Here is a 21,402-nt window from a genome sequence, read left to right as displayed (position 1 = left end):
AGCGATAATGAGAGAGCCCAAGAGGGAGAGAAAGCTAGGTGAAAGTGAGAGAAAGAGTGCAAGTGAGAGAAAGAGAGAGACTGAAAGAATGAGAGAAAGAGCTAGAGAAAGAGCAAATGAAAAAGAAGCGGCCAAAGAGAACGACTGGTGAGTAAGAAAGATAGGAAGAGAGGGAGCGAAGAAGATGAGAGAGACCAAAAGAGACAAGAGAGTCAGAATATCTAAATGGAACATCACAGCTAGATAACTGCTGTTTTCACCTTGTGGATTGTGGATCGATTGGCTCAGTATAATCAATATCTCCAGTCCTTGAGCCCAACATCCAGCCRAGCAAGGTCAAAGTTAATTACCATGGCAATCCGAGACACCATGTTAAATTACAGTAGTGGTAGTTAGTGGCGACAGCCTCATTTTAAAGTGTCTGATGTAGGTGTAAAGGTACCTCACAGAGGACCTGACCTCCTCTCACTCCGCCTTAGCCTCTCTCACACACTTCCCTAACACACACAAACCCCTGGCGGACTCTCTTCCACACACTCCTCACTAAACCAGTGTTATTCTGTCTTTCCACAGAAGAAGGAGTGGACGTGGGATGAGAGTAAGATGATGGTAATGCAGGATCCCATTTACAGGTAAGACTTCCCTCTTCAACACCATCTTACAGCAGTAATTRTGTCCCAACAGAGGGCATGTCAGGTCAAGGCGGGGCCTAGGTGATTGCTATGGTGACAGCTAGTGTCYTAACTAGGGCTGTTGCGGTGACCGTATTACCGCCACACCGGCGGTCACGAGTCATGAATGCAGTCAAATTCCACATGACCTTTAGTCACGGTAATTGTGCTTCTCCAAGCTCTGATGCTGCTGCTGGTCATTAGCATGCTACCAAACTTGATAACTGCCTGGTACTCAGCACTCCATTGTCCCTCTAATCACTCTGACATCAACTCAAATATTTTTGAAAATCGAATAAAACACATCATGAGAGCCCATGAGCTCATGTTGAGCAACATTTCTACAGGCTATGCAATTGTGGGAGATAACAGAGTTAAGGCCACTAATAAAAAGAGGACGATCCCATCAGCATGCCAAAAGCTAGTCCTACTATATTTATTTCTCGAACTTTCCTAATATTAAGCACATTGCTCCACTTTACAACAGGAGTATAGACTACCTGACTGGCATGAAAATTAACCACGGGGAAAAGCGTCCTCCATTCTCTATTTAAGTGCATAGATTTGGTATTTGGTATTTTATTAGGATCCCCATTAGCTGTTGCAAAAGCAGCAGCTACTCTTCCTGGTGTCCACAGAAAACATGAAACATAATACAGAATTACATAATACAGAACATCATTAGACAAGAACAGCACAAAGACAGAACTACATAAAAAAAATAAAAGGCACACGTAGCCTACATATCAATGCATAAACACAAACTATCCAGGTCAAATAGGGGAGAGGTGTTGTGCCGTGAGGTGTTGATTTATCTGTTTTTTGAAACCAGGTTTGCTGTTTATTTCATCAATATGAGATGGAAGGAAGTTCCATGCAATTAGGGCTATATATAATAGTGTACGCTTTCTTGAATATGTTCTGGTTTTGGGCACTATGAAAAGACCCCTGGTGGCATGTCTGGTGTGTGTGTCAGAGCTGTGTGTAAATTGACTATGCAAACAATTTGGGATTTTCAACACATGAATGTTTCTTATTAAAAGAAGAAGTGATGCAGTCAGTCTCTCCTCAACTCTTAGCCAAGAGAGACTGGCATGCATAGTATTTATATCAGCCCTCAGATTACAATTAAGAGCAAAACATGCCGCTCTATTCTGGGTTAGATGCAGCTTAACTAGGTCATTCCTTGCAGCACTGGACCACACGACTGGACACTAATCAAGTTTAGGCAAAACTAGAGCCGGCAGAACTTGCTTTTTGGTAGTGTGGTGTCAAAAAATGACATGTTTTTTTTCCGCTGCCTCTGTTTCGATACAGGTGCATGATAATGATCCATTCTGAATCAAAACAAATGTCACACATACAGTTCCAGTCAAAAGTTTGGACACACCTACTAATTCCAGGGTTTTTCTTTATTTTTACTATTTTCTACATTGTAGAATAATAGCGAACACATCAAACTATGAAATAACACATATGGAATCATGTAGTAASCAAAAAAGTGTTAAACTAATCTAAATATATTTGAGATTTGAGATTCTTCAAAGTAGCCACTCTTTGCCTTGATGACAGCTTTGCACACTCTTCAATCTACACACAATACCCCACAATTACAAAGTAAAAAGAGAAATACCTAATTTGCATAAGTATTCAGACTCGAAATTGAGCTCATCCTGTTTCCATTGATCATCCTTGAGATGTTTCTACAACTTGATTGGAGTCCACCTGTGGTAAATTCAATTGATTGGACATGATTTGGAAAGGCACACACCTGTCTATATAAGGTTCCACTGTTGACAGTGCATGTCAGGGCAAAACATGAGGTCGAAGAAAMTGTCCGTAGAGCTCCGAGATAGGATTGTGTCGAGGCAGAGATCTGGGAAAAGACACAAAAKATTTTTTGTAGCATTGAAGGTCCCCAAGAACACAGTGGCCTCCATCATTCTTAAATTGAAGAAGTTTGGAACCACCAAGACTCTTCCTAGAGCTGTCCACCCTGCCAAACTGAGAAATCGGGGGAGAAGGGCCTTGGTCAGGGAGGTGARCCGATGGTCACTCTGACAGAGCTCCAGAGTTCCTCTTTGAAGATGGGAGAAAGGCCTTTATGGTAGAGTGGCCGGACAGAAGCCATTCCTCAGTAAAAGGATAATGACAGCCTGCTTGGAGTTTGCCAAAAGACATCTAAAAGGATTCTATCAGACCATGAGATACAAGATTATCTGATCTGATGAAACCAAGATMGAACTCTTTGGCCTGAATGCCAAGCGTCAAGTCTGGAGGAAACCATGCACCACCCCTACGGTGAAGCATGGTGGTGACGGCATCATGCTGTGGGGATGTTTTTCAGTGGCAGGGATCAAGGGAAAGATGAAAGATGAAAAGATGAACGGAGCAAAGTACAGAGAGATCCTTGATGAAAAACTGCTCCAGAGTGCTCAGGACCTCAGACTGGGGTGAAGGTTTACCTTCCAACAAGACAATGACCCTAAGCGCACAGCCAAGACAACGCAGGACTGGCTTCAGGACACGTCTCTGAATGTCTTTGAGTGGCCAAGCCAAAGCCCGGACTTGAACCTGATCGAACATTTCTGGTGGGACCTGAAAATAGCTGTGCAGTGACGCTCCCCATCCAACCTGACAGAGCTGGAGAAGATCTGCAGAGAAGAATGGGATAAACTCCCCAAATACAGGTGTGCCAAGCTTGAAGCGTCATGCCCAAGAAGATTTGAGGCTGTAATCGCTGCCAAAGGTGCTTCAACAAGATACTGAGTAAAGAGTCTGACTACTTATGGAAATGTGATATTTCTGTATTTATTTTTAATACATTTSCAAACATTTCTAAACACCTGTTTTTGCTTTGTGATTATGGGGTATAGTGTATAGATTGATGAGGAAAAAACACAATGAAATCCATTTTAGAATAAGGCTGTAACGTAACAAAATGTTACAGTACATTTTGTGTTTATGTTGTATTTTTTGTGTTTACGTTGTGTTTATGTTAATTAACGGTCAATTACTGTGAGACCGGTAGTTATTTGCTTGACTATCACCGGCTGACAAAATTTCATGACTGCCACAGCCCTATGCCTGCTTACACAGATGATGTCATACACTGTATTTAAAACAAAGACACAGGAAATGAAAGAGCGAGCCAATCAACCTATAATAAAACATCACGTGTCCTTTGTCTATGATATTATCAGACCCCTTGACAAAATGTGAAAAAAAGATGCTGGGATAATACTTTCCGAATGCACGCATTACATGGATTTATTATACTTTTAAAATGTAGATGTTCCAACGGTCTGCATCAGTGGCTTATGCGTGGAAGCCAGGAGATGCTAAATGGTTATGTTAATTAACGGTCAATTACTGTGAGGCAGGCAGTTATTTTCTTGACAAAATTTCATGACTGCCACAGCCTATGCCTGCTTACACAGATGATGTCATACACTGTATTTAAAACAAAGAACAGGCAATGAAAGGAGCCATCCACACCTACAATAAAATCACATTGGTCATTTGTCTAATGCAAGGTGTGTAACACGTACTTGGAGTAAAATACTAAAGTGCTACTTTTAAAGTAGTGTTTGGGGGTCACTCTGTACTTTACTAATTTATATATTTTCGACAACATTTACCTCTTATACTTCACTACATTCTTGAAAGAAGAGATAATGTAACTTTTACTCCTTACATTTCCCTGACTGTCACGCCCTGACCATTAGAGAGCCTCAGGTTCTCTATGGTGTAATAGGTCAGGGCGTGACTATATTTCACGTGTTGTTTTGGAAGTGTCACTACTTAAATGTGCGAACCCTACTCACGCTGCGCTTGGTCCATATTATATCGACGGTCGTGACAGAATATTCCACCAAGTCAGGACCAAGCAGCGTGCCCAGGAGGTGAAGGAGATGTGGTCATGGGAAGAGATACTAGGTGGATGCGAGACCTTCCTTGGCGGGGAGTCGCCGAGGAGTAAAGAGGACAGCGACGACGCCGGGGTCCGCGGCCACAAACGCCAAGGACCAAATGTTTGTTTTTGGGGGGGCACAAGGGCGGTCAGCCGCGAGCCCGAGAGCAGACACGAACCGTCTGGAGTCGATGGAGCAGTTTGAGGGGAGGGGAATTATGGAGAGAGATGTGCCTAGGAGTATGCTGCAACGCAGGCGTTTTGAGGAGCGTGTCATCAGTCCGGTGTACCTGGCCGGCTCACGCCACAGGCCTCCAGTGCATGCTTCCAGCCCGGTACGTCCTGTGCCGGCTCCCGCACTCGCCCTGAAGAGCGTGTCACCAGTCCGGTGCACCCTTGTGCCGGCTCCACCACCAGGCCTCCAGTGCGTCTCCCCAGCCGGTACATCCTGTGCCGGCTCCGCACCTGTCCACCAGTGCGTGTGTACACGTCGGAGTCTCCAGCGACAGTCTACAGCCCGAACCCCCAGCACGGTTCACAGTCCAGAGCTCCCAGCGACGGTTCACCAGTCCAGAGCTTCGACAGCGACGGTTCACAGTTAGGAGCATTCCAGCAACGGCACTGGTCCCAGAGCTTTTCAGTGACAGTCAGGCGGCCGGAGTTCCTGCGCCGGTGCCATGGCTGGAGCCTTCCACTCGGCGCGATGCCAGCTGTCCCAGCACAGTGTCCAGCCCGCTCCATGGTCGGAGCTCTCCTACATGTGCGGTGCGCCAGTCCAGGCGATCGCGAGCATCCAGTCCTGCTCCATGGGCCCGGAGCCTTCCTCCGCCGGTGACCAGTCAGTGCACGGGTCAGTCGTACCAGCGGGAGTCGCTTCTTAGCACCGGTGCCTCACATCCGGCACGGTGTATCAGCCGGGTCAGGCTGGATCCGCGTGTCTGAGCGGTGCGCTACGTCCGCCACCGGAGCCACCACCAACGTTCTGTTCCACCCTAACCTTCCATTCTAGTTCAAGGTTTTGCGGTCGGATTCCGCACCTTTGGGGGGGGTACTGTACGCCCTGACCATAGAGAAACCATTGGGGTTCAGGGCTGACTAGGTCAGGGCGTGACTAGGGGGTTTCTAGGTATTATATTTCTATGTTGGTGTGTGTGTATTGGTTCCAATTGGAGGCAGCTGATATATCGTTACCACTCTATTTGGGGATCATACTGTGTTTTCCTTTTTCCCACCTGCTATGAGGATATTGTTTTGTATGAGTGCCTATGTGCGCTACGTATTTCACGATCGTTATATCTTTGTTGTTTTGGAAGTTTCACTATCATTAAAATGTGGAACTCTACTCACTCTGCGCCTTGGTCTAATTATTCATACGACGGTAGTGACACTGACACCCAAAAGWACTCGTTACGTTTTGAATGCTTAGCAGGATAGGAAAATTGTCTAATTCATGCACTTAACAAGAGAACATCCCCGGTCATCCCTACTGCCTCTGATCTGGCAGACTCACTAAACACAAATGCTTCGTTTGTAAATGATGTCTGACTGTTGAAGTGGGCCCCTGGCTATCTGTAAATGAAAAAAAAACAAGAAAATCGTGCCGTCTGGGTTGCTTAATATAAGGAATCTGAAATGATTTATACTTTTACTTTTACTTAAGTATATTTTAAACAAAAAACTTTTKGACTTTTACTTAAGTAGTATTTTACTGGGTGACTTTCACTATTACTTGAGTCATTTTCTTTTTAAGGTATCTTTACTTTTACTCAAGTATGACATTTGGGTACTTTTTCCACCACTGGTCTAATGTCAAAGGGATAAATATTTACAGTGTCGTAATCTCTGATTTAGTACAGATCAGGGGTAGAACAAAAGCCTCCACACCCGAACTAACTAGGAGAGGTTTTGCTACCCCTGTGACTCAAAGACTTTGTGAAGGAGACTGTTGTAGGAAGTTCTAGTGACCTTGTAGGAAGTTCATCTGTGTGTTGCGGCAGCCAGCAATCCTCTTGGCAGCGGGGTGTGGGTGTGTGTGTCTTTCAGCACTGGCATAATGAGAGACTGTGGTATTAGTCCAAATCACAGGATTACCTCTGAGGAAATGGACCAGTCCGTACCTTTTTCTTTGGAGACTGGAGTGTGTGTGTGTGTGTGTGTGTGTGTGTGTGTGTGTGTGTGTGTGTGTGTGTGTGTGTGTGTGTGTGTGTGGTGTGTGTTGTGGTGTGTGTGTGTGTGTCAAAATGCCAGAGTGGGGGCTCAAGTTCGCTGAGGTATCAAGGTTGCCAGGCGCAGTTTTAGGCCCCTAGAACAATACACCACAACTACACACACACACACACAGCGTGCAGGGATTTGGAGGCTCAGACAGATTTGATGAGAAATTTGAGAAATACAGTGCAGTGTCTGAAGTATTAATCATGAGTACACACACACAGTCTGTTAAACCAATTGAGGGTGCATGCCAAAGCCAGCAAGTAACAGTTGTAGGAACAGTTGTATTCCAGTAAATCAGTTATTAGAATACTACTGGTGGCTCTGTCGTGACACTGGGCTATGACAGGAGAGGACTACAGACAAACTGTCACGACTTCCGCCGAAGTCGGCTCCTCTCCTTGTTCGGGCGGTGTTCGGCGGGCGAGGTCACCGGCTTTCTAGCCATCGCCGCTCCATTTTTCATTTATCCATTTGTTTTGTCTTGTTCCCTGCACACCTGGTTTTCATTCCCAATCACACATCATGTATTTATTCCTCTGTTTCCCCTCATGTCTTTGTGTGAAATTGTTTGTTTGTTACTTGTAGCCCGTATTAGGCTGGTTAGCACCGGGTCTGTGTTTGGCCCGTGTGTGTTGGTTATTTTGTACCGTTTCGTGTACTTTGGGCGTATATTGCTATTTTCATTGGATATGAATAAAGTGCGCCTATTATCACCCATCTCTGCTCTCCTGCACCTGACTTACCTTCAACCAGTAGCGCACACCGTGACACAAACTATCTAGTTACAACCCCCTGATTTATCTATTAAAATAGAGCTCTTTGACTATGSACACCAGTGGTGGGTTTTCGCTCGAAAGAAATATGCGTTATTGTGAGAGAAAAAAAACAGATCTACTGTGGTGGTGGATCTTTGATTGTCACGAGTTCCGCCGAAGTCGGCCCCTCCTTGTTCGGGCGGCATTCTGCGTTCGACGTCACCGGCTTTCTAGCCATCGCCGCTCCATTCTTCAATTATCCATTGGTTTTGTCTTGTTCCATTCACACCTGGTTTGCATTCCCCAATCACACTACATGTATMTATTCCTCTGTTCTCCCTCATGTCTTTGTGTGTAATTATTTTTTGTGTTACGTGTTGTACGCACTAGGCTAAGCGTTTGTTCTACATTGCCATACATTTATGTTGTGTGACATTTGTGCGCGCTATACACTTTGCCTTGTTGGCTGGAGGAGGTTTTTGACGCAGCTGCGTCCATCTGTATATCTCTACTGCCGTAATAAAGTGTGCGCCTGTTCACAATTCTCTGCTCTCCTGCACCTGACTTCACCACAAGTACGCACACGCCTGACATTGATGTTAAGGGGCTATTTTGCTTCCACTGTTTAAGGTAACCTAGTCAGTTGTACAACTGAAATGTGACTTCCGCATTTAACCCAACCCCTCTGAATCAGAGAGGTGCAGGGGGCTGCCTTAATCGACATCCACGTCTTCAGCACCCGGGGAACAGTGGGTTAACTGCCTTGCTCAGGGGCAGAACGACAGATTTTTACCTTGTCAGCTCAAGGATTTGACCCAGCAACCTTTGGGTTACTGGCCCACCGCTCTAACCACTAGGCTACCTGCCGCCCCAACTTTTCTTTGTTAAGGTCAACGGCCAGTGCCAGGACATTTCAGCCAAAAACCTGGTTGCCCATGCCAGGAAGCTGAAACTTGACTGCACGTAGATCTTCCAGCAGGACAATAACCCCAAGTACACATCACAATTCACAAAGAAATGGTTAATTGACCACAAAAATCTACATTTTGCAATGGCCATCTCAGTCGGGTTTTTGGAGCCTCACCCTCCCCACGCCGGTGTCATCAATTCCGAGCCCCGCCCGATACCGACATCAGGACAGATTTATATCCCCAACCCAATCCACTCGCATAGAATTGTTCAGAGAGCCGAATCGTGACCCGGCAAATAATGTTTTTATGGTACCAGAGTAGGCCTAGTAGGTTATTATTCCCCTCCCTGCATCAATAAATGTGTCTGCATGTCTATTCAATATTTGGATAAATTGAAACCATGCAATACATTTTGAACGATACTTTCATAATGAGATGCGGCATATCAACAACTCAAATTGTTCTGAAAAAAGGCCTTCTAATTAGCCTTCTTAACTAATGAAAGCCTATGCAACACAACAAGCACCTAGGTTTGCAAAAAAATATATATATATTTTGATTTAAAATATTTTTTACCGACAATATAAGTGTTCTGAACCGTAAGTTGACCCACGGGTTGAAATAATGTTTTCATTCCAAACAAAAGCAGATTATTTTGCAGGCCAACTGCGGGGAACCACCGATATCCGGCCCAATGCAGGACTCTACATCATATATGTATTTGCTAGCAGCTAGCACAGCCTGCCTCAGGGCTACAGAGGAGAGCAGAGTGGGGGGTACTTCACGCTGAATTTGTTATTCTGTCAGGAGATTGAAGCTGCAAGCTGTTTTAGAACGTATAAATTGTTTGTTCTCCTGTTGTTAAGTAGTAGGTGTGTGTGTGTGTGTGTGTGTGGTGTGTGTGTGTGGTGTGTGTGGTGTGTGTGTTGTGTGTGTTTGTGTGTGGTGTGTGTGTGTGTGTGTGTGTGTGTGTTGTGGTGGTTGTGATGTTCGGGTCAGTGTGTGATACAGTAGTGCCTTCCCTGCACGTGATGTAAAAACAAACAGGGTAGTCAGTCTGCAGAGTTCTCTAGTCTTCATCAGTGTGTTGATTCACCAGACTCTCTCAGACATCGGCTCATAAGCAGAACACCCTGCTGTTGTGTTTGTCCTGATGGAGGAAGACGCTACCAACAATCACAAAACACTCTTACTTTCCTTCTGCTATAGATTGTTTGTAAGTGCATGCCTGAGCCTCCACACTTCCAAGGCAGCCTCTCAGAGAGAAATGTGTGTGTGTAGCATTTCTATAGGTAGTGTAGGATCTACTTATGTGGTCAGTACCTCTGGCCATGTCCAGCCATATCATAATAGATGCCTAAGATGCCAAATAGCAGAGTAGCTGGTCAGCAGAGCTGAGGTTTTATATCACTAATTCATCATTTTGACTTTGTTATGCTTGCTGTGTACGCGACCTTTTGTCATGTAATTGCTGAGGAGGAATTGGCAGATATCTCCATGCGGAGAGGTACATGAGGACCCGCATGCACGCACACACGCGCCAGAACTTGAGCCCCCACTCTGTGCTTCTGGATGCACGCACGCACACACACACACACAACACACACACACACACACACCACAACACACACACACACATGCACATCATAACCACATTCACAAAAAACTCTCTCACACACACCACAACACGACACACACACACACACACACACACACACACACAACAGCACACACACACACACACACACAACACACACACACACACACACACAATGGTCATGGACAAACGCATATACTCAGAGAGAAACATGCACATTTTGTACACATCATCACAGGGGCAGGATATACAGTATATTTCTAGAACTCACTATGCCTTCCAGGAAAGCCATCATCATTCTGTCAGTCCTCTGACACACAGGTCTATATTTGATCCTGAGCTCCTGGACTTATTCTCTTCTCTTCAAAACATTTTAAAAGCATTTGTCAAATATGTCAGCTGATATCATTATTTTATTTTATGGCTTCTTCTTCATAGATTCACTCTCTTTCTTTCTCTCTCTTTCTTTGATCTCTCTCTCTCTGTGATATATTGTGTGTGTGTGTGTGTGTGTGTGTGTGTGTGTGTGTGTGTGTGTGTGTGTGTGTGTGTGTGTGTGTGTGTGTGTGTGTGTGTTTCTTTTTATATTTTCCTAATAGAGTAATTACTTTCAGATTAGCAGAGAGGAAGTGAAGGAGCTGGAACAGATTAATTCCCAGAGTGCATTGCCAGAAGCCTGCTAACATGGCTTTCCACTGGGCTACAGAAACACACACCACACACACACACACGCACACACGCGGTTTTGTTATTGTGTTTGTGGGGTTACCACACCCTGATAACAGAATTAAAAGGGTGGGTGGGGCAGTGTAGATAAATACCTTTGATCAAGCTTTGATTATTGTTCCACACTTTCTCACTAACCCTAGTCTATTGCAGTGACATACCGGAACCAGCGTGTGACGAGTAATCAGATACAGTAAGTTGTTTACAACAAAAGTACATATTTCAGCGCTACGCATGTTTCAAAAGAAGTGAACATTCCACAAACAGTGGGTATCATAAGTATTCACCCCGCTTGGATTTCTTTCACATTTTGATGCGTTACAAAGTGAGATTGAAATGGATTTAATTGTGATCTTTTTGTCAGTGATCTACACAAAATACTTCATAATGTCAAAGTTACAATAAAATTATACAAATGTTTACAAATGAATACAAATTAAAGAACTAAAATATAGTCGTTGCATAAGTATTTACCCCCTTTGTTAAGGCAAACCTAAATTAGTTCAGGAGTAAAATTTGGCTTAACAAATCACATAATAAGTTACATGGACTCACTCTGTGCACTAAATGTTTTTATGGGCCTAATAGTAAAGACATTTCATTTAACGGTAAAATGTTTTTTATTGCCTTTTAATTTGACATGAACACAACCAGTCATGGATGTTTTCATCTTATTGTCAAACAAATCACTTCAAAAAGTAGATTACCTGAGCATGTAAGGGGTGGACTCATGTCTCATTCAGGGGTTCTGAGACCCCCGTAGTCCCCCATAATTCACAATTTGTCTGTCCCCCATACATACAACATCTGTCCCTCTTTCAAGTATTGCATTTCAAGCACAGATTCAACTACAAAGACCAGGGAGCTCATAAAGAAGGGCAGTGATTGGTAGATGGCTAACAATAACAAATCAGACATTGAATATCTTTAAGCCTGGTCAAGTTAATAATTATGCTGTGGATGATGTATTAAACCACGCAGACACAACAAATATACAGTTGTCCTTCTGAACTGAGCTGCAGGACAGGAAGGAAACTGRTCAGAGATGTCACCATGAGGCCATTGGGGACTTTAAGGAATACACTTTTTGGCCTAAATGCAAAGCCTTATGTTTGGYGCAAATCTAACACAACACATCAATGAGTAACTGCCTCCTTATTTTCAAGAATGCTTGGTGGCTATCTCATGTTATGGGAATGCTTGACATCGGCAAAGACTGGGAAGTTTTATCATAATAAAAAGAAACGGGAAGCACAAGCACAAGCAAAATCCTAGAGGAAAACCTGCTTCAGTCTGCTTTACACCAGACAATACCCTACAACACAAGGCCACATCTACACTGGAGTTGCTTACCAAGAAGACAATGAATGTTCCTGAGTGGCCAAGTTACAGTTTGGACTTAAATCTGCTTGGCTAGCCATGACCCCCAACACCTTGAGAGGTTGAATAATTTTTTWAAGAATAATGCGCAAATATTGCACAATCCAGATGTGGAAGGCTCTTAGAGACTAACCCAAGAAGTCTCACAGCGGTAATCACTACCAACGTTTTTATTTATTGAATGTATTACTTGTATTGACTCAAGGGGGGTGAAAACTTTTTTTTTTGTCTTTTTTTTTCATAAATTTGTAAGAAATGTCTAAATGTTTTCCACTGTGACATTACAGAGTATTTTGTGTAGATGGTTGCCAAAAATTACAATTAAATGCATTTTAATGTCACTTTGTAACACAATAAAATGTGAAGAAATCCAAGGSGGTTGAATACTTACGACACCAACTGTGTTCGCGTTTATACATTATAAGCGTCCAGAGATGAAAGGTAAACATACTGACACTTTTCACAGAGGCGTTTCCTGAAATGAGATGGATGTGTGTATGTGTGTGTGTACAGGATTCTCCAGTGATCTTAATGCCACCATGATTATTTYATCAAGATAATCTCACCGTGTAATCTTGCTTAGACYAACAAACTGTCTGCTTTATTTACATACACCCTCTCTCTTATCACAGATCAGAGCCCTACAGTACATTACTGTATCTCTTCACTGACGGGGTAAAACACCCAGACTCTCACCTCCCAGGGACCACAGATGGTGTAAGCCAATAATGGAGGGTGTTAACAGTGTACTCTAGTAACACCGTCAGTCAGTGGTAGCTATTGGCAGACATATATTCTAGTATTATAATAGATTATAGTATGGGACAATATATTTTTGAGAAAAATCTTATTTTAAGTGTCATATGAAGCACATACTGTGAAATATGGCTGTGATTATATCTGAAAATCCCTGAAACTGATCAACTCTAAAAATGCCACTAGTCCATGAACCTTAACAGCCCAGTTTTACTTACCTAGCATAATTTATGGTATCTCTGTTACACGGAATGGAATAGCCACAGAACATATATCAGCTTTGTCAGCGCCTCTGCACCAACAAGTTGTTTAGTACCCTTTTTTCTCTCTCTCTCGCTCTCTCTCTCTCAATTTAAGGGGCTTTATTGGCATGGTAAACAAAACAAGTGAAATAGATAATAAACAAAAGAGAAATAAACAATAAAAGATGAACAGTAAACATTACACTTCCAAAAGTATAAAGGTACTTCAAATGTCTTATAAAGAAGAAGAGGAAGGGTAGTGCGGTTGTTGAGTTGGTGAATGAATGTATATGTGATTTCAGACTCGCTGAGTTTACCATGTGGCTATAGTGTGTGAATAACGCCAGATATGTCAGAATGCTGATGGTGTGGAATTCGTTAGTGGATCGGGTATTCATGATTAATGTTAAACTGATCAATTGTCTCAGTTCTAACTCTTATAGATTTTATAGGTTAGCATTGTTGTGTATCCCTTGTAATTAATTGATATTGCGTGTTTGATGTGCAGTCAATCCTTGTCGTGTATTGGGTAAGATGTTCAGCGATGGACAAGATAGTTAGTACTCTGTCGGCTAGGATAGTTTGTTAGATATGTTATAAGACAGAGCATGTGTGATGTATGTATATACGTGTGTACATCAATCCCTGTATAACCTGTAGATAATAACCACATGAGCGCTCTGATACACCTTGGTCTAATGTTACGGTTAAGACATCCACTATGCACACTTCCTTATACATCGCTGGCTCTCTCTGATGAGTGTTACAGGATCGTCGAGCGAGATAGTTTAAAGCGTATGGCCATAATCGTGTCTTTTATATCGCGCAAATTATAGCACTGACGCACTCATCACTCTTCCTGACAGATTTAGCGCTGCGCGGTAGATTGTGGGGTAAAATTATAGATAGGTAGTGATGTGGTGAATGATGATATTAGAATAAATCTAATTGGCTGTTCGTGGCGGAACACTTTCTCTGGACCTATCAGGTTCGTATCATTTGTGTGCAGGGCTCTCAGTATAGTCATTTTACTCGCGAAGTAATACCATCAGGCTCCGTATGGGCATCGGCTCTTTCACAAAGGATAATTTAATTGCTTTTATCAGTATAGTAGGTTGTACTTTATGACCGGTGCACCATTGTGCTAGCATTCCACGTGTACGAATGCGGCAAACACGTACAATAGATTTCTTGATAATCATATACCCGACTTCAATAAGAGAAGACTTCATTATGAGACATATAAGATAGAAAGTCAGATGTAGAAGACATATAACAGAGATAGCGTCCAGATTGGAGATATATATATGGTTAATATGTGGGTCACGACACGTCTTCGCAATCTAGAGTACGCTCTTCTGCTTTGTACGTGTATACTGAGTGTAGATGACTTACACGCGTAGAGTCGTTGCCTAGTTCTGCGCGTTTGATGTACGTTGTTTTCGAGATCAGCACTCACCCTAAGTCGCGTACTGTCTAGCTCATTTCAGTCTCTAATTAACCACTGCCATCGCTTACACGTCACTATAGTAATCATTCTGCCCTTACATCTCCTTCGCTGTACGTGCTTGTAAACCCTCTCGTTCCCGCTTTTGTTACTCTTCCCAGCTTCTGATGTCATGATAGAGAGATTATGACTACTTGGCACGAGTACATCGAGTCGTTTTAATCTCACGCGCATATCTTCACATAGTAGCTTCTCGCGTGTCTTGTGAGACTTCTTACACTCTCTGCTTCTTCTTCTCGGTTTAACGCTGGTCGCCATAATACGCGTGTATGTCACAGCTTATTGTCTTCATTGTTGATATCTGTCGCTGTAATCTCTAGAATATCTTCCTCGTCACACAGATGACTATCTCGCTTTTTTAACATCTCCTTGACATGGTCCGTTATCATAGAACTAATTTAGCTTCGCTGTTGAAGATAGAGTTCTCAGGTACACAAATAGCCTTCTTTGATGTTTCTTACTATGCACTTGGTGTCGTGCATGCACGCCTAGAATATGATTTTGAAATGCCGACTTTCTTGCCTGAAGAATAGCACCGGGTATATAGTGAGCTCTGTGACGAGACGAAGTGTTCTGCGACTTTAGCGTACGTGACCTTTGCAGAGTTGTTTAATTTTCATTGCTGTTGGGATCGTATCACCGATGTTGTCGGGAAAGGGTGTACTCAAAAGCTGTGACCACGCATTTTGATTTGTTGTAATCGTTTGAGACGAAGTACATAAATCCTCTCGTCAGTCATGTATAATTGTCTGCGTCCATGCGTCTAGATTCCACTGACTCGCCTGTTTAAATCGTATAGTCTACGATAAACTTGAAGGACTTAACTGCTACTCTCGCTCTAATAAGTATCGTAGTGCACGCGGGAGATCTATGTAACGGAAGGGTTTTCATGTCCCAATGTTATTTTTGTCGAAACTCATTTGAGTTTTTATGGAGCTAAGTTGCCCGCCGGTGGTCCCCACAAGTTGACTTTGTATTTGTTGTCTACGCTCGACATTGACGTAGAATAAGAAACGCGCTCAGCCCCTCCTTGTCTATATCTGTCTGTATCACTAGTTATATATAATCGGGAAGATTTGGTCACTTAGATATAAGATTAGGAAGGAGTGTACATAAGAAAATAGCGCGTGGAGGTGGGAGGATAGTGGGTATAGCAGTCATAATCGCATACACTGGTCGAGCGTCCGCTATTATTGATAATATTAGCGACACTTCGAGACTCCTAGACGCTCTATGTTAGACAGTCAAAATGGCAGAAGAGTAGGCGGGATAATGTCGATTATTTTTCAATTGTATTGATGTGCACAATGCAGTAGAAATACATTGTTCATTGTGTTCTGTATTAATCCGCTTTGTAGTGTAAGAGGTTGTCACGGGTCCAATATCATATCGTACAGTCTGTGTTTGTGAAAGTTGCTATATCCAACCGATACGTATCGCAGTATGACTCGCTATAGGTCTGATTATACGTAACTCGCTACGAGTGAGAGAGCGGGTGTGGGGGGTCTGCGTCTAATGCTGAAACCGGCTACCTTACTATGATATACTACACCGCGCTGTCATTCGAGCGCTAATTTGACACAGCGGTCCCATGAATGTAGCATATTGTTAAGCGAAGAGTAAGTCCTGGGTTTACACTCTTTCAATTATGTTTTTCGTGTGCGCAAAGTCATTTTGGGTTTAGCTGGTCAATGAATGAGCCGTAGTTTCTGTGTTATTTGTAAGTTTGACAGGATGAATAAAGTCTAAGGCATTCATGACATGTGTATTCTAGGTAATCACTCGCTGATGAAGCCAGAAAGAGAGCGCCACGAGTGTGATATCACTCAGAATGACTGAGGCAAACAGTAAAGTCGTTCGGTTAGCAGACCCTGTGCGGTCTAAGTAGCTCTGACGCTCCTAGATATTATGAAGAAATTTCGCTCGGATCCTCACTTATGGCGTTTTGTGGAGTATTAAGCGCAAGATAGAGTAGGGGAAGATTTTCCTCTCTTTTAGCATTTAAGTGCAAGACTATCTTATTTATTCTCGTTGCTACAAGTGATAATTGCGCGGGTTCAAATGGGCGTCTAAATCGTGGTAGTCTGCATAGTCAATATAATAGCTCTTCTGTGAAAGTGTTTAAGACATGAGACAACAGATGGCCTCACAACTTGTAGTGACTAGCTAGTTTCAAGTACACTGAGATCTCGCCTGATATTGTTACGCTAGTATAGTCTCTCTGATGTCATGCCTCGTATCATCCATCTCGTTGCCATCATTGGTATTTCGGTGGACGCATAGGGCCTTACGACAGGCACACTATGATTGTGTATTAAGGATGTTTACGAATCGGATCCCTTAGCGAGGTAGGTTATAAGCATTAGGGAATGTGTAGTCTTTGGATTCACATTACATGTATATATGGCTTTATGTCATCAATCGTCGTTATTTGTCGGCGTATGATCAGGTGTCCAAATGGGATTAGTGTGTTTGTGAATTGAATTGAGTCTTAGACTTATTTCGAGATTTAGTTTTACGAAGCCAGAAAAACGCAATGCGGGAAGAGGATATGTCACAGAAGAAGGTACGCCTGTGTCGGTTATATATCGATGAGTTTGAGCGTAAAGCGCCCAGTGAACAGACAGAGATCCTTCGCGCAATTTTATCCGACTATCCTTGTTATGTTGTAGATATGCAGAGAGCATGATGTATGGAGAATGCATTCCGATATCATCAAGTAGGACAACATTACGATTTGTTTTTCTAGATAAAATATGTTTGGCGCAGAAAGGGGTGGGTTCAAGACGGAGGCGAGTTTGTTTGTGAAAGTTTAAAGAACAGGGTGGTAGCAATAAGAACGCACTTTAGATAAACATCTGCTGTCATCTGATAGCCTCGTTAAGTATTCCTTACTGCGAAATCACGCAACTGCTGCGCATAGCGCATGTTGATCAAGCAAAGAGAGAAGTTAGAGGAAGAGGGGTTATAAGAGATCCAAACTATAGTTACCTCTTCTCGTTTGTCCATGAATCGCTTCATTTTGGCGTTAATAGTGGTCAAAACGGGAAACCATAGGTTGTTCTGGTTGAAATTTGAAGATGAAGTCTGCTAACTTCTTTGACATTTTTTAAAAACCCGAAGCCCAGAAACCGAGGGCGAGGTGTTAGAGCAGAGAGGAAATGAGCTTTGGTTTACACGATTGGTAGCCGCCGATTTGGAGAATTCCGACTACAATTGCTAAATTAAGGAAGCACAAGAAACGTTAGCTCACGTGCGGGGCTATGATTTTCTAATTACCATAGGCACGAAACAGTCTCTACTGTGGTAAATCTCTGCTGTAACAATGGTTGGGAATAGGGGTCAAAACGGCAGTTTTGTTTGTGAAAGTTTGAAAAAACGAGATGGTAATGCATTTAGTAAAACTGCTGTAAAGTACAAGTTTATCCATACTGGAGACTCAAACTTCTCCGCATTTGGACAAGGCAGAGAAGTTAGAGGAAGTTTTTTAATCCAATATATTAAGGCTTTTGTCAAACTCTTTGCGTTTGAGTGGTTAAACATGACTAGTTTGTCTTTGAATTGAAAGATGAATCTGGTCTAACTTCTGACATGTTTTTACCGAGAGCCAATGGCAGAAAAGAACGCAAGGGGCACAGAGCAGAGGGTTACAAAAAAATAGCTTCTTGTTCCCAGCACATTCGGTAGCCACCGTCATTTTGAATTCTGCGAACTATACTTGCTTGAAAAGCACGAAGATGTGTAAAGTGGGAAGTGATTCTTTATCAAATATAGCAACAAACCTTTGTTTTCTGTAGAACGAATGATCTCGAGAGAAAAGGGGGGATACAAATGAGCTGCGCAGTGTGTAGGTTGTGAAGAGTGTTAAGAGACAGATGGTAGATGAAGCAGGCGATTTAGTAAACTAAAGCTGTACACCCTGTAAGTTCATCTAGCTGGAATAAAGCCTTGCTCACGCTGCATGTCTTGTACCAAGCAGAGAGAGTTAGACGGAAAGTTTTAAGAGATCCAATATTATTAGTTTGGTCCAAGCTCTTTGGTTTAGGGTGGTCAAAATGATAGTTTGTTTTGAATTGAATGAATCTGCTAACTTTTGAGACATTGTTTAGTTTACCGGAAGGGCAGGGAGCCAGAAAACCAGGCGAAGGAGACTTAGCACAAAAATCCAGCGCTTTGGTTACAGAATACTGGTGTGATAGCGGCTCCGATTTTGATTTCCCCTGACTCCACTGCCAAGGTAGACATGATAAAGGCAGAAGAGGGCTACGGGGAAGATTTTAGCATTAGCAAGACATTTTTTTTCTGTAAAATGTTGGGAAAGGGGTCAAAACGGCGAGTTGTTTAGGTGAAAGCTTTTTAAAAAGAACGCAGATGGTAATCCGCAATTGTTAGTAGAACAACTGCTGTAAGGAGGAAAACCAGGAACAGCGGTGAAAGGTCTCCATATCCTGATCTTCCAAATTCTCTGATGGCTTAGTCTACGAACCAGGAGAACGTTTCTTATCCGGCGATTGGTGACAAGCAGAGAAGTTAGGAAGGATAGTCTTTGAATCCAATATAGTATTTTGTCAAACTCTTTGGTCTTAGTGGTCAGAGAATGTCATAGTTGTTTTGAATTGAAATGGGAGAGATCTGCTAAGGCGTATGCTGACATGTTTTAGTACGGAACAAGAGACGAAGCCAGAAAAGCCAGCGCGAAGGCGTTGATCATCAAAAATAGGCCTTTTGGTTAACTAATGGATTGGGCAATAGCAACGACAGCGAGGAATAGCGCGGCATTGTTGAATTCCGACTACTTGCTTGAAAAAGCAGAAGTAGTAGGGGGGAAGATTTTTACATAGACGAGAAGCAGTTTTTTTCCTGTAGAAATGTTGGGTTAACACAAAGGGGGGTTAAAAACGGCAGTTTGTAGGTGAAGAGTTTAAAATACAACCGATCGGTTTATAGAATCCGCTGGAAAAAAATCCCAACTCTTAGAGTTAGAGCTCTTCTGTATAATCTACAGCATAAGTTCGTATACATGATTCAAACGCTTCTTCCGCATGTGGAACAAGCGAGAGTACCGCTCTAGAGGAATAAGTTTTTAATCCAATATTCATTTCTCTTTGCTTCAAACTCTTTGGTTTAAGTCTGGGTCTCATCGAGTCCAATGATAGTTGTGTTTGCCAGAGTTGAGGTGAAATAAGCTGTACACTTCTGACATGTTTTAAAGAGAGGGAGGACGCCGGAAAGCACGAGAAAACAAGGCAGAAAGGGTTTGACAAAAACTCAGCGCCTTCTTTCTGGGTTATGCAGGCACTTTGGTAGCTAGTCCCTACGGACTTCTGAAGTTCCGACTACTTGGCTTGAAAAGCAGAAGAGTAGGGGAAGATTTTCATAGCAAAACATGTTTTTTTTCTTGTAAAGATGTTGGGAAGGGTCAAAACGGCAGTTGCGTTTGGTGTAAAGTCGTTAAAAAACAGGATGGTAATGGTTTCTCGCCTCTTTCAATCGTACAAACTGCTGTACACGTATCAGTCTTCCATTCCTGTACATAATCATCTTCAATCCGCACTCGTTGACGAAGCAGAGAAGTTAGGAGGAAGTTTTAATCGGCAATATATTTTTGCTCAAACAATCTGGTCTGGGTCTTGTTATGTTCGAGTCATAACTCGAGAGTTGTTTTTGGACATACGCGCTTTGAATGTTAATCTTGCTGAACTGTCTGACATTGGGTTTTTAGGAAACCATGAGAAGGCCTAGAAAACTCCGCGGAGGCGATAGTGCTTCATCATAGATATAGGCCTTACATGGTTACAGATTGTAGGCCTCCCGATTTCTGAAGCCCATTCGCGACTAGCTTGCTTGTATACGTCGGCTAGATAAGAGCTGTATACGGTTCGCGTATAAAGATTTTACATAGGGCACATTACAATTTTTTTTCTGTAAAAATTCGTTCCTTGTGGTAAAGGGTGGTGTCGCTTTATAATTTCGATCGCGCTTGTTACTTTTGGAGGTGCCGAAAGTTTAAAAACAGCACAATCGCGTAACAATAGCAATTTCTAAGGTAACAATGCTGTGAACCGGTAGATACCATGACCTACGTGGCCAGTAGAGCCTTCTGACACGCGCATTGCTGAGCACAAGGCAGCGAAGGCCATGTAGAGGCAGTTTAAATTCCCAAATAGTATTTTCATGTGTCACAACTCGCTTTGGCTCCTATAAGTGGTCACAACCCAAAGAATGGATGAGTTTGTTTTGAGAATTCGAGAATAGAATCTGCTAACTTCTGAGCAACCAGACAGGAACGAAGACCAGGACGACAGCAGACAAGGACAGACAGACAGATCAGACAGTGAAGAAATGATCAGTTATCACACCAGGAAAGCCAGAGACAAACAGGCGAAGGGTGTAAGCCACAAAATAGCTTGTTAGCGCTCTAGCAGAATTGGTAAGCCGCGCGTCCTAGACATGAATTCCGACTGTACTGTGCCTTGAAAAGCAGAAGAGAGTACGCGGGAGATTTTACTAGCAAACGTTTTTGATCTCGTAGCATGTTGGGAGAAGGGGTCAAAACGGCGGAGTTGTCTTGTGGAGAAGTTTTAAAAAACGAGACATGGATAATGAAATCGCACATTTAGTAAACTTTGCTGTACGTGGTTGAGGACGTAAGTTCCATACTGTAATGCCCATGGATGGAAAGGGAAGCTCCCAGAACATTTTTTAATTGTTTATATTTTTTTTTTAAACG

The 21,402-nt window shown here is 42.8% G+C and overlaps 1 protein-coding gene across 1 annotated transcript in view; it reads left to right on the top strand.

The window, feature by feature from the left end:
* Positions 1-21,402, top strand: part of LOC111972342 (carboxyl-terminal PDZ ligand of neuronal nitric oxide synthase protein-like) — a 260,880-nt gene that overhangs the window by 129,742 nt on the left and 109,736 nt on the right. Inside the window, exon 4 of the mRNA XM_023999365.2 lies at positions 574-632. Within this exon, the coding sequence (XP_023855133.1) occupies positions 574-632 (59 nt within the window). The remainder of the gene's footprint in view (positions 1-573; positions 633-21,402) is intronic.

This window comes from Salvelinus sp. IW2-2015, linkage group LG13, assembly GCF_002910315.2.
Source record: "Salvelinus sp. IW2-2015 linkage group LG13, ASM291031v2, whole genome shotgun sequence".
Lineage (NCBI taxonomy): Eukaryota > Metazoa > Chordata > Actinopteri > Salmoniformes > Salmonidae > Salvelinus > Salvelinus sp. IW2-2015.
The sequence above is the reverse complement of the archived record's forward strand: the minus strand, read 5'-3'. Positions and strand labels throughout refer to the sequence as shown.